At 45.9% G+C, this 15,251-nt stretch overlaps 5 protein-coding genes across 5 annotated transcripts; 1 reads left to right on the top strand and 4 right to left on the bottom strand.

Moving 5' to 3' along the window:
- Positions 1–956: 956 nt before the first annotated feature.
- C8R40DRAFT_1176648 (uncharacterized protein) lies at positions 957–3,715 on the bottom strand (the record flags this gene model as incomplete). Its single annotated transcript, XM_046232548.1, has 3 exons — positions 957–3,199; positions 3,258–3,566; positions 3,631–3,715. The coding sequence occupies 3 exons, from the start codon at positions 3,713–3,715 to the stop codon at positions 957–959; spliced, it is 2,637 nt and encodes an 878-aa protein (XP_046080593.1).
- An 836-nt stretch (positions 3,716–4,551) lies between these two features.
- On the top strand, positions 4,552–6,455 carry C8R40DRAFT_1268610 (uncharacterized protein). The gene is made up of 2 exons (XM_046234005.1): positions 4,552–4,632; positions 4,694–6,455. The coding sequence occupies exon 2, from the start codon at positions 4,697–4,699 to the stop codon at positions 6,266–6,268; it is 1,572 nt and encodes a 523-aa protein (XP_046080592.1). The 5' UTR covers positions 4,552–4,632; positions 4,694–4,696; the 3' UTR covers positions 6,269–6,455.
- Positions 6,318–6,863, bottom strand: C8R40DRAFT_736426 (uncharacterized protein). The gene is made up of 2 exons (XM_046236041.1): positions 6,512–6,863; positions 6,318–6,458 (listed from the first exon to the last, which is right to left on the bottom strand). The coding sequence occupies exons 1-2, from the start codon at positions 6,729–6,731 to the stop codon at positions 6,367–6,369; spliced, it is 312 nt and encodes a 103-aa protein (XP_046080591.1). The 5' UTR covers positions 6,732–6,863; the 3' UTR covers positions 6,318–6,366.
- Position 6,864: 1 nt separating this feature from the next.
- Positions 6,865–9,629, bottom strand: C8R40DRAFT_736652 (alpha/beta-hydrolase). The gene is made up of 16 exons (XM_046236044.1): positions 9,486–9,629; positions 9,392–9,422; positions 9,084–9,345; positions 8,977–9,032; positions 8,876–8,922; positions 8,752–8,826; positions 8,540–8,684; positions 8,333–8,470; positions 8,070–8,283; positions 7,985–8,017; positions 7,756–7,917; positions 7,633–7,698; positions 7,559–7,578; positions 7,362–7,505; positions 7,276–7,303; positions 6,865–7,220 (listed from the first exon to the last, which is right to left on the bottom strand). The coding sequence occupies exons 2-16, from the start codon at positions 9,394–9,396 to the stop codon at positions 7,146–7,148; spliced, it is 1,470 nt and encodes a 489-aa protein (XP_046080590.1). The 5' UTR covers positions 9,397–9,422; positions 9,486–9,629; the 3' UTR covers positions 6,865–7,145.
- A 43-nt stretch (positions 9,630–9,672) lies between these two features.
- Positions 9,673–13,316, bottom strand: C8R40DRAFT_736641 (uncharacterized protein). Its single transcript, XM_046236043.1, has 25 exons — positions 13,140–13,316; positions 12,950–13,083; positions 12,832–12,899; positions 12,724–12,776; positions 12,621–12,676; positions 12,560–12,572; positions 12,325–12,480; positions 12,095–12,271; positions 11,933–12,035; positions 11,859–11,877; positions 11,768–11,805; positions 11,638–11,710; positions 11,479–11,587; positions 11,405–11,426; positions 11,341–11,354; positions 11,233–11,281; positions 11,135–11,180; positions 11,027–11,087; positions 10,947–10,967; positions 10,853–10,891; positions 10,673–10,803; positions 10,377–10,619; positions 10,265–10,324; positions 9,902–10,206; positions 9,673–9,848 (listed from the first exon to the last, which is right to left on the bottom strand). The coding sequence occupies exons 2-25, from the start codon at positions 13,020–13,022 to the stop codon at positions 9,801–9,803; spliced, it is 1,977 nt and encodes a 658-aa protein (XP_046080589.1). The 5' UTR covers positions 13,023–13,083; positions 13,140–13,316; the 3' UTR covers positions 9,673–9,800.
- Between the last annotated feature and the right edge of the window lie 1,935 nt (positions 13,317–15,251).

The raw sequence follows: 15,251 nt of genomic DNA, 5'->3' as shown, positions 1-15,251 counted from the left end.
GTCCTTGACTCCGAGCAGCCCACTGACCACCACTGACCATTGCGGTCCCCACTTACGCTGGCAAGAACCGGACACAGCGGTACACCTCGGGACCAGTCAAAACGATGATTAAAGTATCGGAATGTGCAGGATCGGTATTTTTCTGGTAATTGCAACTAGATTGAGATCTCGTAGGAGGGATGATAATATCCATACTATACAAGTTCAAGTGTCTACATATAGACACCTAAGAATAATTCGTGAAGCTCGATTTAGGTCAATGTCAGTATACAGCATCAAGCGGGGGATCATTCATATCGTCTTTCTCTGTGATTCCTATTTCATCCGCCTCATTCATTCCGCTAGTGGCCCTTACAGCATGAACTTGCCCCTTTGCGCATCGCTCTCTGAACCAGGAAGAGGGTATGTCTCACATCTCATGAGAAAGCCTTTCACCTCATTGTCGTAAGCCCGAATTTCGCACGGCCAGACTTGAGAAGAAAATATCCTTGAAATGCCAATTGTGCATCTGAATATCCAAGGTCATGAGGGTGCTAGGAGGCCTAGATGTTTGTAGAGATCATAGTCGTCATTAACATTACTTATAGAGAATAACATCGAAGGGCAACTCGAAGGAGAATAGATAAGTAGGGAGTGTGTACACTGCATACATGCGAGTATCAAATGCAAGAAAACATAGTCAATAGTCAGTTGCAATGAGAAAGGCAAAGAGGATGAATCGAGAAAGTAATATAGTGATATAGTAAAACAAGATATACGAAGGGAATTTGTTCAAAGACGTGTTAGTTAATAAGTACCAGAAGAAGCGGAAAAAACAGTTACAGTCCAAGGGGTAAACGAGTACACACGTACACACAACACCAAGGTTGACAGTAAACAATATTTAATCAGTGGAGAGGTAAATAGGTACTTTTACAAAATTTCATTGGTTCTGCAGTTACTCCTCCTTGCAGATATCACGCTTCATCCATGTCAAACAGATCGTCGTCGTGTGCTCCGCCACTGACATTACGAGCAGCCCCAGCAGCGATGGACTTTGGTTGGGTCCCCGGGCCAGAAGTTGATTGGGTAGAAGCAGCCCCAGCATAGGACAAGGGAGCGGACATCTGAGCTGAATTTTGCACTGAGGGTTTGTAAGCGAGTTTGGAGAACATCACGTCCAACTCTGACGAACCATTTGTCCCAGCATCGGGAGTCTGCGAGTTGGAATTGAAAGTGGGGTTAAGAGAGTTATATTGTGCATGTGATTGAGCCTGAGATTGATGGTGCACGGGCTGAGAAGCTGGTTGTTCCGACGCCGTTTGCTGATAATTTACATAGTATCCTGAGCCCAAACCAAGCCCCAGGCCAGGGGGGACTTGCGGCTGTGACTGGTGGCTAGGCATGCGATTCGTACCGTACGGCCCGCTATAGAACCCAAGGCCGGCAACACCAGGAGACACACCAATGCTGCCTGCAGGCGGACTTCCTACCGAGGACAAAGAGCCTACTTGCGAGGTCTTCGCGTGTATCCTTGATAAGCCCGCCGCAAGGCCCTGAGGCAGACTCTGGCCAGGAGCATGACTTTGTAAAGCAGATCTGGTAGAAGGTGACACGGCAGTTTCCAAGCTATTCATGGCTCCTAGACCCACACCACTCATTCCCATGCTTCCTATTCCGCTGATGTCTCGTGAACTTACACCAAACGGAGCAGCGGTGGTAAGACCTGTAGGCTCTTTACGTGGTGTACCAAACGCCATACTGCTACTACCTGGCGACGTTCCAGGCATACCTGCGCCAGCGGACATCCTACTGTTCGTAAGAATTCCGCCGCTTACACTTCGTTGTGCAGCTCCGATAACATTAGCAGCCGCTGCGGCAACGGCGGCTTCACGTTCTCTCTTAGCCTTGATGTATGCTGTACCGAATCCGTATCCAGGAAGGAAAGCAGCACTAGCATTGCTAGGGTTTAAACCACCCATCCCCCCTAAACTTCCGATACCTGCCAAAGCAGCTGAGCCAGGTGACCCACTACCGCCAGTGTATGGGTAATAGTCATCTGCGGCGAGACGTCCAGAGGCGGAAGTGAACGATCCAGGAGTACCGTTGCCAATGCGGCGGGGGGGAGAACTGGGTAGTCCACCACCAACAGTACCATTAACAGACAAAGAAGAGGGTCCGGTGAATGAGGATGAGATATTGGTAGGATTTGCGTTAGGACTTGGAATGGGGTTCTGATCCTGGTTGGCCCAGAGGTGGCTCATATCACCCATCGGGACGGAACGTGAATATCTGTGGCCAGGTGTACTACCTCCTGAAGAGGAGTTTCCCTCGATACGTGAAGCAAGAGGAACACCCAGCGTACGTCGGGAGCTGTAGCTATGAGGAGACGTGAGCCCACTATGAGTGTCCTGATGTGAAGACGAGTTGCTTCGCGACAATCTACGTTTACGCTCCTCGGGAGTAAGAAGGTCGGTTAACGAACTCGGCAAGAAGTCGTCCAGACCGTCGAGATCGTCTTCGACGATAACCTCAGAGAACGAAGACGCGCCTCGTCCTGGAGTTGCACGCCCTGGACCATTGCCTAGGTATTCGTCGTACTCGAATGTTAAATCGAAGTCCTTGCTGCTTTGCTGCGCAGTAGAAGAAGTTGGCGTAAGGGGAGTGTGAGGCTGAACGCCATTCAATGGGCGCAGCAGGGCGGACGGAAGAGAAGGAAGAGAGCCAATATCAGAACCGTTCCCCATACTTCCCCATGACGGATTTTTGCCGCCGGGAATACCAGCGCCAAGAGTAAGCCCTCCCGAATTCCCTGAAGATGTAGAACGATTCATACTCAGTCCAGGGCGCGCGGTGGCCGAGGTACCGCTAGCACCCACACCAGACGAGCTACGAAGCATCGAGTGCTTGTAGGGAGACGATGACAGTATTTTGTTCGTCGGCGTTCCCGGAGATGCGCTCACAGGTTCGGTGTTCCTTGGAGGAGATCCGATGGGACCAAAGTCCCTCTTTGGTGGGGACGACGGAGTTATTTCCACTGAGTCAGATTTCGATTGCTGCTGCTGTGGTTTACCGTTGGCGGCTGGTGCGGCAGCGGGCATTTTGTCGGGTTCTAAAGCACTGAAGGATGTGAAATCGGTGTCGTTCAAAGCAGGTGCAGGGGCAGATGGTGAAATAGAAGCTTTGAGGGATTTGAGAGATAGAGTCGTAGGAGGTCGAGCTGTGATACATTCAAACATGAGTAACTATGAGGAGGAAAGAAAATAGGCAAAATGGACCTTGGGTGTCCCTTCGGCGTCCTTTTCCTTCTCTGCCTTCTCTGCCTTCTTTACCTTCCTTTCCAGCTTGAGCCTGCTGTTGCGCTAACTTTTTGTTCTTTCTGTCCATACTCATACTTTGGCCAGGAAGAACATGCGCCAGTGCACATTTGTGTCCAAATTTACAGTTGTTCCCCTTGACGAACCATGCGCAAACATCCTTCTGAGCACCTGGGCCAGAAACTCCGCTATGAGAGAAAGGGCAAGAGGAGCCGGCTGTACAAGAGCCAACTTTGTAGAATTTACACGGGACGTGAGATAGATCTTTAGCTAATTGGAACGAAATGGGTACATCAGGAGACGAAGAAAAGAAAAATTCTGAAAAAAAACATACTTTTTGTCGCAGCACTGGGTCCCGATGGAGACAGCTTTTTAGTATTCCTCTCCTCCTTGTCTCGGTCTTCTTCAACGACAGGCATTTCCTTCAATTGAATTCGCTGCTAGTAGATTGGTAGCAGGTAAGAGAAACGATATGATCCGGGCCAATTTTTGAAATGGAAGGACACACTATGATGTTGGTTGGAAAAAAAAGGAATTATCGAGAGAAATTATCGTCTCTATATCACGATTGATCCAATCTCCTTGTTCTTTGACTGGCGGACACCGCCCTGTTATCCGTTTGTGGTTGCCTTGTATTTCCTATTCAACGTTCACTCCAAAGGAGAGAGCAGAGCAAGCAAGCAAAGATCGCAAGAAAGGTGGGATGTTGAGCGCAGAACGAGCAGAAGCTTTAAAGGCTAGCTTGCCAGCCCCAAAGACCGGATTTAGAGGATTCTCAGCGGCAGTTGGCTAAAATCGTCCTCCTCACTTTTGGCGGCTCGCTCACACCACGTGGAAATTACTCATCACCGAAGTTCTAGAGTCAAACATCCGAAAGTAGGTTACAACTCCGAGCATTCTCTTCGTGCACTACAAGACCGTTAACCAAAAACTTTGCACCCTTGGCAGAAGTGCCATGTTTCCGTAGGAGAGGCCGCTATAAGAAGGCAATAACCTACAATCACGACGTCGGACAAGGATCAGAACATGATCGCGCAACTTGAAATATCTGCGGAGTCAGAGAAAAACGACACCGCAATTGAGAACATCAGTGGCCCAAGCTCCTCAAAGAAATTTCGAGTTCAAGTTTAGATTGTCGTAGCACTACTACAGATACTATAGCTAGCATTTTTTACCAATCAAGGCATCAGCCACTGTTGGAATAATACGATAATTGGATATAACTGATATCGTTTTCTGACGGTCGAATGACTAAATCTAAAGCCTTTAGATTTCTAGAGGAGACCGGCATAGTCACGCGCCGCTCCTTTTCACCCGTCCACGAACTTTGCGCACTGCGAGTAGATGTTACTCAAATCTATCCTACTGATTTAACTGACCGCGCCCCGGATATATAGGACATGAGTAATTGCCATATTAGCTTGCCCTCACAGAGCAGGATGCTTCAACCCATTTCACCAATTAACCGAATTCCGAACGAGCTGTTGGTCATAATCCTCACTTACACCTGCACAAAGAATAGCATCATAGACCCAAAGCGTAGGTACTCAATGCATGTTAGCGCTGTGTGCAGTCTATGGCGCGAACTGGCCTTATCGTATCCAACACTCTGGTCTCAATTTGAGGTGTTTCTTGGCGGCGATCCTGAGGACTCGGATTATGAGAGTGATGCAGATGACCCCCCTCAGGCGAAGGCTAGAGTCAACACGTTTTACCGGCAGCTCGAATGTATTCTGGATATCTACCTCGAACGTTCGAAACAAGAGCTCCTCAGTGTGAGGATTGATGCCAGCCTAATATGGGTGAACGGCGAACATCCAGTCTTCGCCAAACTCGCACGGTCTTCCTTTCGGTGGAAATCCGTCGACTTCTCAGTATATCTTCTCCTACTCCATCTTTACCCTAGTCTAAAGGAATTGCAACTTCCGGAACTCGAAACAGCTTCGATTTTCCAGGAAGGCGACGAGGAACAGGGAGCACTCAGCATTTTCGCTCATGCTCCCAAGTTGCGCTGCCTCGAAATCGGTTTTGGAGGTTTCTCCCTGGAACCCACTGTCTTGAATTCAATCACAAAATTGGAATGTTGTCCAGACTCCGATGATTTCTACCACATGCTCGAGATGTGTCCCAACCTTCAACACCTTACGATCCTTGACATTCCATTGTCCCGAGAAGATCAAAACCTTATTTCTGATCCACCCCGGAAACTGTCTATTCTGTCGTTGAAAGTCAGCGCGACTCGTTTATCCAGTCAACCCAAGCTATTTCAAGCCACACTTCTCTCTTTCATAGCGCCCTCCCTCACTGCCCTTACGATTGGGCTTAACGAATACGGCTTGCTGAGTAAGCGACGAAAATTAAATTTCGAAATCTCGGCCTTGGCTATAGAACTTTTCCTTGCTCGCTCCAAGTGCACTCTGACAACATTAACTCTAGACGGTATATTGATGACTGATGTGGATGTTGTGAACCTCCTGGAATGTGTTCCTTCCGTACAAGAACTCACAATCAGAGACCCTCCCCTCATTGGGAAAACCCTCAAACATTCCCCTCCCGTCTCAAAGCACCTATGCCGTTCTCTGAACCCAAATTTATCCGATAAAGACATTCCCATTCTTCCCTGCCTTCGCTCGTTGACTCTAAAGTCGAGGTCTAAAAATTTCGACTCCGAGGAGTTCATCTCCACTGTACGGTCTCGATGGCTACCCGACGTAGATGCCGCCTCCAAAGTTGGCATTCAGTGCTTGCGTTCGATAGAGCTCTACTTCAGACATCCCTTCCAAGGGACTCATTATCTTCCTTTAAACCTCATCGAGGAGTCGGGGATGCGAGTGGTCGTCAAGTTGGAATCAGAAGAGATGCGTTTTTTCGAGATCCACTCGGAAGAAGAAGAAGTTAATAGCGATGCGGAGGAAGAGAATTCTTATGAAGATGGATCTACATCTGAACTTGGGTCTGATGATGTAGAATGAGATTTGAGTTGGGCAGCACTCGACGTTTACTTTTTCACTATGAAGAATCGGGTTTGTATGTATCTCATAGGTCTGTCTGCTTGACTTTATAATTTTTATTATAATCTTGAAACGTAGACTAGTGCGGAGCGCAACAAGGAGTAGGTAAATGTGAACCAAAATACAAATGAACTCAAGAGGCAATATGAAGCTGCTAAATAGCTTTAGCATTGAATCTTCGACAAAGTTTGGGTGAATTCTCACTGTCCAACCCCAACCACCATGTGCCAGCCTCCGTGACAAGAAATATGAGAGAACATTCCAAACTAGTATTCTTCGAGTGCTTTCGAGTGATTGACTTCCAAGGCTTTCCAAGGATCTCAGGTTCATGTCGCAAGGTACAGTTTTGATTGATTTGGCGAATATGATAAGAAGCCGTTTTGACGTGCAATCTGCATGATAGTCGCAGAATTCTTTGGTTCATTTGAGTACAAGTTTACCAGATGTTAGGCGAATTCTGAAATGAGCGATGATCGATGAAGCTTGAAAGCCCGAGATGTCGATAAAGTCTGGACTTCATTCCAGATGTATCGACAGTATCGACTCAGTATCGTTGCTGCCATGTTGAGTAATATATCACGTTTATTATAGACATTCACACGCCACAGACGCGTCGCGACTATAACCCATATAATCATCGAAATTCGAGTAAATGCAAGATTCATATGTACAGCGCACAGATAATCATCGCAAGTAAAGAACAATCCCATTCGAAACCCTTATGGAGGTTTGATAATCGCGCGATGTTCTGTAGCTGAGGATTCAGTCTAATCCCTTGTTAGACTCGAGCTCATGTACGATATGGAAACTCTTAGCATATACTCACAGGAAGCTTGCTCTAGACAGAGTGTAATTGCTCCATGTTGATTATCTGCTTAAAAATTTCCAGGGCAGCAACTGGTTGGAACGCAGGCTATGAAAAGCAAGTTGTCAGCGCAAGTCGGGCAATTGTTACATCAAGTACGTGCCACTTCATGTCCAGATGCATACACTCTCCTAATGATTACAGATAAATGAATATCAGTTGTGAATGAAATACAAGACAATGACGCACGCAAAGGAAAAGTTGTCAACGTTTTGCACTGCAGCCACTGGAGTCCCGTCGATCGTCATATTTGTGAAAGAAGTGTTCGCAAGCTCTGCTGAGCCATACCAGTCCATAGCAAGGACAGAAGCATGTCCACCGAGCCAGTTACAGCTATATTCAGTTGAGAATTGGAATTGGATGAACTTCATCAAAGATGAAAATACTTGATATCTGCATCTCCAGCCTGAATGAACATCAAGTCGAATCAGGAGTTTTACATCAGACGAATCGGATGTACCCATATCAACAATTTCAACTTCGAGTCAGCTAATGCACCTAGCTGTGGCAGCCATGTTCTAGCATCCTGTATTTTGGATTATGAGAGTTAGATTGCTCACGCTCCTACATGAAAGGGGCTTACGTCTCCGGTCTTCGTAAATAATTCATAGGGTGCATCGGGGCACTCTGAATATTTCGCTTCTGCGCCAATAGCACTTTGAATTGATGCTTGTTGGAGGTAATCGACATAATATTCAGGAGGAAATAATGCAGATGAATTTTGTCGCAGGTCGTCTGAGTCTCGCTTTGATAAAAAGGTGATCATGAGGTGAGCACACAGTCACTCAAATCAATGCTTTGCGAGAACTGACGTTTCCAACCGCTGGTACGAAAACATTGTCAATCTGTTGAATAGGTGAGGTAGCTTTCGCTGAAAGACCACGAACGAAAGCTCACGCAGAAATTGTCAGCGGTATTGCAAATCTTATTCGAAGCTGAAGAATTCCCCGCGTCGTAACACGCCTGCTCCTGTGCTTGACAGCCATTGCTACCATAGAAAGCCTCATTCAGCTGAGCAATGACTTCGTCGCTCTGCAATTGACCATATCCGGGTGCGTCGGTAGCGAAGTCTACATATGCCTTATTCTGGAGAAGTGGATCATACCAACCGCTGCAAAATGTAAGCAGTGTGGTAAAGAGTAAGACTAGTAACTTCATACTTATTGATCATGAGTGCACTAACAAGAATTTGCTCGCCCTGAATTGCCCCGCTTTGGACAAGTGAATTCTGTTGATCGAAATAAGTCACAAAGCTAGGCCCATAATGTCCTCCGTAGCTTTCTGTGGCAAATATGAACCTAAAGAAAGCAAAAAATGGTCAGGGCAATGTACAATTACAGCATTTGATGCACATGAACTGTACACACTCTCTTGATTCAAACTTAGCAAACTGGGTTGTCTCGAACAACATTTGGAAAGCTGTCCAGACGAAGGGAGCTGCGGATTCAGTGCTGTTCACTGTGTCTGTGCCATACGAGAAGCCAGTGCCTATCGGCTGATCAATGTATATCACTATGCATGAGATACTTTTTCAGGCTCTTAAACTTGTGACTCATGAAGGCAGGAACATAAAACGCACTGTTACTGAGGTTGTTCCAGCTATAGGGGTTTATAGTGGTAGTAAGGTCAGCATTGACATGACATGGTCCATTCTCTGTGTCGAAATTGAGTCACTCAAACAATATAGTTCCGAAAATTTTCACCTTGGAAGAGCCCTATCATAGATGAGCAACCTGGACCACCATTCAACCTGTAGCAAAGCATTTAACAATTCCTGAAATGGTAGTAAATTGGTAGCTCTTGCCATAGCGTGAACGGGGCGGTCTCCGGAGAATTGCGTGCTTCAAAAAACCAGAACCACTGTCAGGATACTTGAGCCGCGTACTTACTGGAAAGCAGTTTGCTACAAACCATGTTCATATTTTTTCCAACACTTATATATCCAGACATCTGTTGCACGCCAGGAGTTGTCTCGCATATGCCAGAGTTGTTCACATAACTGATGTCTACGTCCGGAAGGTTGGCGGAGGTTTGAGTAATACGAGCGGGCTCCAAAGGTAGACCGTTTGAGCAGCGAATATAGGAACTGATTACACAGGCAAACAGAGCAATGAGGAAGAAGAATGCCATCGCAAACACGACGCCGGGTAAGGGCTGTTCTCTCGAAGCTTTGCTGTCACTTATAAGTATTATCGCCATTCGCCCATACCCGAACATACCGCATGGTTCGGATAAGAGAGAAGCACTACACTTGTGGAAGAATATGATTTCTCATCATCCACGGACGTACAGAGTCGAGAGTGCATACAGTACCTTGTGACACCATGATCTGCAACATCTGGAAAGGAGATTGAATTTGTTGATGTGGACCATTGAAGGCAGTCTGATACGTTCTATATTTCGCGAAGGTTCTTCCAATAGGTTTTGTTGTGATCTCAATGGAAAACAAAGGCAAAAAGAACATGGCACTGAGCTCTCAAAGGCGAGGTTGGTTCGAATATCCAAAACCAGGTGTAGACATCTCGATGTATAGCAGGTGATTGAGGGAAAGATACAGTACACAGCACACAATCACGTCCGAATCATAAGTTCGGCTTGGTAAGCACAGTACAGATCAGACGTATTCCTTCACTTTGCAGTGAATACCGGGAATTCACCAATCCGTAATTTGGTTGCCTGAAACGATTCCAATGAGCAATAGACCGAAAAATAGAAGGCAAAAAACCTACTCCGTAGGGGGTAAGAGTGATCGTCTTTTGCGCCCCGGTGCAGGTAGGCTTTGTCGGTGGGGAAGCGGCAAAAGTGGAACCAGCTACAGGCCAATCAATCGGACAAGCAGTCACCGTCATCGACAATGGCGGCAGTCCCGAATCGAATACTGGTGATGGAAGTGTTCCGGATGCGGGTGGCTTGTTGACGAATTGAAGCGTAGATGGGTCAATAGCATATTCCCATGCCGTAGATGCATCAAATTCAAGATCTTTCGCAAGAGGTTGCTCTCCGTTCTGCATCAGGATTTTGGAGGTCCGTGGAACTAAACACAATGACAGTGGATGAGTTTCATGATTGCTCAAGGGTGTCATAGAACATACTGTCAAATGCGTAATGGAGAGGTCCTCTATGAACAGCAATAGATCCGTGAGGGCGATTTTCTGTACAGGGAAGATTAGTGAACAAGAACGTACATCAATATGAGAAACACACCTGTCGTAATTTCGGCTGGAAGATCTAACATGAATGTGGTAGTCCCCGCCTCAACTTGTACTGCTTGAAGACCATTAGTAGGTGAGACTGGGGACGGTGTACCACCATTGATTGATATTGTGCCGTTTACAACCCAGCTGGGTATGCGGACGTAGTATGTGAAGGCTTTCGCAGCGGTGATAGTGGTATTCAACGTATCACTGAATGGATAGATGGTATTTACCATTACAGTGACGGGGTTCTCTGTCATTGACATGAGTTAGATTTGGTTGACGTCCCTAGAATTGAGGACAGACCCGCAGCAAGAGTTGTTTTCGTCTGGAAAGGTCCAAGATAAACCTGAGCAAGAGAACTTTGATCTGCAGTGGTTACAAAGGCGTTGGTGATGAACTTTGGCCACCCTTGAGGGTGATTCACGGTACAGCACCTGTAATATTGTCAACAGATTGTCACATACTTTCGAATTTGTCACGTACGGATAATTTGGTTCTAATCCAAATACGTTGGAATATGGCCTTGTAGAAACATATTTGTTCCGATACGTTCTATTTTGAAGCGCTGCACACTTACCCATCATTAGGGAATGGATTCCTATATGGAACGGGTGATAAGCTACGAGTTCGCAGTGAACAAGCTGCTCAAATCCTTACGGAGTCATATTTTTGGCGGCGATTTGATTCTGTTGTTGTAGATATTGTCGGGACCAGAAGTCTAAACTTGATGTAAGACGGAAACACAATCAAAGACTTACAACCTACCTCCGGTTAATTCCGCTGGGAGGGCATTATAAGCAATCCGCTCGACCTGCTCAGTGAGTGCTCAGTTTCCTGAACCAGGACGTTCTTAACTCTCTTACCCGGTCTACATATTTAGGATCTCCAATGACTTGATACAGATATGATCCTCTAAAGGGAAGTCATCGAGTTCAGGATGACGGATAGCGGATGCAAATTATTTGACTAACGAGAACATTGTTTCCTATTTCGCGTATAAATTTCATGTCAATAATCATTGACAATGGCACTTACCACGACTAAGCACAGCTCAGTGCTATACTTGTATTTTCAGTGCATTATTGAATAGAATTTGCAAATGGACTGACCCTCTCGCAGCTTCCAGTCCAGCTAGATACTCGTCCGCGGCATAAATTCCAGATGGTCGTCCATGATATTGGAAAAGTAAATCCCAACCCTCACTTGCTCTGTTGAGATCTACAACTATGGTCAAAAGTAATGACATAATATTCATGCTGCGAACAGACCAGATTGATTATGAGTGAATCGATAAGTGGCAGGTAACGCTTTTAATCCTTCAGCCATATTCACACCATGCCACTGACGGTAGCAAAGCACTTGAGAAAGAGGTGTTGATCTCGTCTAGAATGGGCTCACCGATAGAACATATCCTAGAGGGTTGGGAAGATCATCCGCTTCATGATAGTTTTAGAGCTGTGGTCGACTTTAGCCTACTCTGATTACTTACTAGGTGTGGTCGGGAAGTACTTTATTATTTGATTGGTAAGTCGGACAGTGCAAGTTTTGTAAAATGAGACTCACCTGAGCTTCGAAGACTTCCTCCCATGGAACACCCGTATACTTGAGTTGTTCCATCGTATCAATCAAAAGAGCTTCGTTTCCATTCGGATGGAAATCATATAACCTGTAGGTAGTGAATTTGTTTACAGTGATTCCAAAATGAGTTCATAGCTCTGAATTCACCATTGCAAGGTCATGACGAAATCTTCCCAACGCGTTTGAGTCCAGGCCTCCACCCCTTCGCCATTGTGAAGCATCTGGTTAGCAAGAGTGACAAACTTGTAAAACGCATCGACGACTTGATCAGTAAGATCAGGGTTGTATTCCACCATCTGAATAGCACCGAACATGAATGGATATCTATCGTCCTAGTTGGCATATTATATCTCAAAAGTTGAAATAATAAACAGTACCTTCCCCACAAATATCTCGGTTTCGTTGTGTTGACCTCCGGACCCATCCAACCAGTGGAGTCCTGATGAGCTAAGACGTAATCGAGGAACTCCTGCGTTCTTTGAATGATGCCCGAGTTGTTTGCCAAAATACCATTGGGCACCATTGCATTGAACCTGCCGATAATGAAGGACGATGATTAAAGGTCAAGGAGGAAGGGCTCCAGCACTACAAATTATGGGACAATAAACTGACCAGTAACTACCAGCTAGACGAAGTTGAGCAGTGAGGATTGAAATCAGGTCTCTCTACTCACCTTCTTCCAAACTGGAATAGTACGAAGGACCACCCATCCAATCGGTTTCAGAAACACTGACCAACATGAAAAAGCTTCATTGTGATTGATATTCGAAACTTACTAATCGTAGAATTCGTGCTCGTGGCCTGCAAGCCCGTTGGTCTGAACAATGAGCTTCAAAGAAACTGTTAGCCGGCTGAGCGAAGTGGTCCATAAAACTCCACCACACCTGATCGTACAACCATCCTGTTGGTCTAATACTTCCTAAAGGAAGAGATAGATATTGTTTGGGTGCAACTTTGGGCCGTCTTTAGCCCTATATAACATGGATACAGGGATGAACTCACGGCCAGTTTGACCTACAGCCGCAGACAAGAAGGCGCTAATGGGGAGTAGAAGGGATGCAAAGGTTCGAACCATTGTGTCCTAGACTCATACCGGTCTCATGAACCTGACTTAAATACGCGCTTCATCGGCCCGCCTTTATTGAAAGAACATTGGGAAAAATATCTGAACTCTCCAAGGACATGAACTCACCTGATACGCGTGCGCGTCATGGACCACTGACTTGTAAATTCAAGGTCTGAAGATGCCAAATCCAGACGTCTTGCAGACGCATAAGCCGTAGAACCTGATATGAGCCGAGAAACTCTTTTCTTCGGAAGACATCATAAACCTCCGGTATTTCCGCGCTGAGATTGATTATCTTTTATCTCAGGTGTCAAGTTCTAGAGTTGCATATCGATGGGTGAAAGCTGAACTTCGCTAAATTTTTATCGGAGCGTAACGGCTTCAAACTAGAATTGATGAAACAGACGATAGCGCTTCCGTTGACATTGAAAAGCGACAAAGAGAGGCGATAACTCTTGGGATTGTAATTCAAGCCATAGCCAGAGATGGCCCGAAATTCTAGCATTAATGAATTCTTTTGGTGACCACGAGTTGTCTCAACATGAAGCTCCACTAAAATCGATAGCATCCATGAGCTGTGGAAATAATTGTACCTATTTGAGTCACACCCATATATTACTTAGAAGAACGTGAAGATAACACAGTGCATCAAATTTTTGAAACGCACAGTACTGTAAAGCAGCGCCTACCGCTGCTGCCACTCCTGGGACCTGATAGTAAAGGCTCATTAGGTGCAGGAAGTCAAAGAGCTCTTTCATTGTGGTATTGCCGTCTGACAAGTCCTCAGCATGACGAGGAGGAAGAAGAACGTCCATAGAACTAAACTCTGACGAAACCGTGCCTTGTATCGGCTCCGAGATAGATAGCAAGCATTTTCACTGCCTGGCAAACTCTGATAGGATTGATGTTCCTGGCCTCCCTATTTAAGCAGGTTAGATATTTCTGAAGCAATATGAAAGTCTTGTGCCATACTTTTCTGTAGAAGCCGAAAAAAGGTGAGGACTAAAACGATAGCTTTTGCACTTCGAAATGACTTGAAGACCGACTGAGCTATGTCAGTCTTGTGAAAATGCCGATTTAGGATAGACCTGGTTGAAGTACATACATGAGCTGAGCAAGGGAGACTGGAACGAAAAGCACGTGTGCACTGTGAGCGGCCATTTACTGTACTATTGTTGTGAATATATATTTTCAAGGCTTCTTTTTCTGCCGTTGCGTTAAACACAAGACCGCATCTCAACTTGCTTTCCTGTGGGGCAGATGCTTATTGCACATCTTCCCAGCCTTCTTTTTGCCTCTGGGTCATTCTAATTCTAGTCAAATCAATGATCCATATGGTTTGCCAAACCAGAAGGTTCAACTTCCTCATGCCCAATCTTCGAGTCCGGCTTCGATCCATCTACTTGATTCGGTTGATAGTGGACCTCACAACATATCAGCCGTTGACGAGCGGAAAATGTTGTCAAAATGCGCCGAAACGGATATCGGGAGGCACCCCTCTTCCGTGACATACATCCCGTACAAGCATCGCTTGTGTTGCTGTACACCTGCGTTCAGCTTGCGTACCGTGCAGGCAAGGAGATTCCACCACTGTACTCCGATCCAGTCAGACGACGATTACAGCTTTCTTTCGAGCGTTTTTGTGTCTGAGGATTTCATTCACAAACCCATGGCGACGAACTGCGGCGTTCGCTTGGATTACTCTATCGGCGATGTCGTTTATACGCTTTTGTTCTCGGAACTGCATCGTTCACCAACGCACCTCACTCTTGACTTGGATAAGTCAAGTGCGTTGATCTTGCCCTTCTTCCACAACGTCACTTACCTCCCATTTGATTCGTTTTTTGCGTTGGTAGCGCGCAACCTCAACTTACGATTCTCTCCCTTCCTCAAAGCAGACTAAGCAGATTATCTACAAGCCATGCCTACAATGCATATAGACCTTGAGAATCATCTGTTCTTTGCATAACAGTGCCGTCCAAAGAGATGTCGACTCTCGCCCACTGGCAATAAACTCTCGCCGGAATTCCTTTTTCCATCGCCGATATGAAGTCCAACCATTCTTTGAGCCTTTTGGCGTTGAGGAGGCCCAGTATAATTTTGTGCATAATTAGGCATCGAACTGAAGGAAGTATTTTTGCTGGCTTCCAGACAGGATGATCGAGTCCAAGGCCGGAAGCAAGATGAATGTGGCGTTTCCTGCATTATATTTGGATATTTTGCCTTACAGACCTCAAG

Source organism: Lentinula edodes, assembly GCF_021015755.1.
Source record: "Lentinula edodes strain Le(Bin) 0899 ss11 chromosome Unknown C8R40scaffold_54, whole genome shotgun sequence".
NCBI classification, from domain to species: Eukaryota; Fungi; Basidiomycota; class Agaricomycetes; order Agaricales; family Omphalotaceae; genus Lentinula; species Lentinula edodes.
This window is presented reverse-complemented; position numbering and strand designations above follow the sequence as displayed.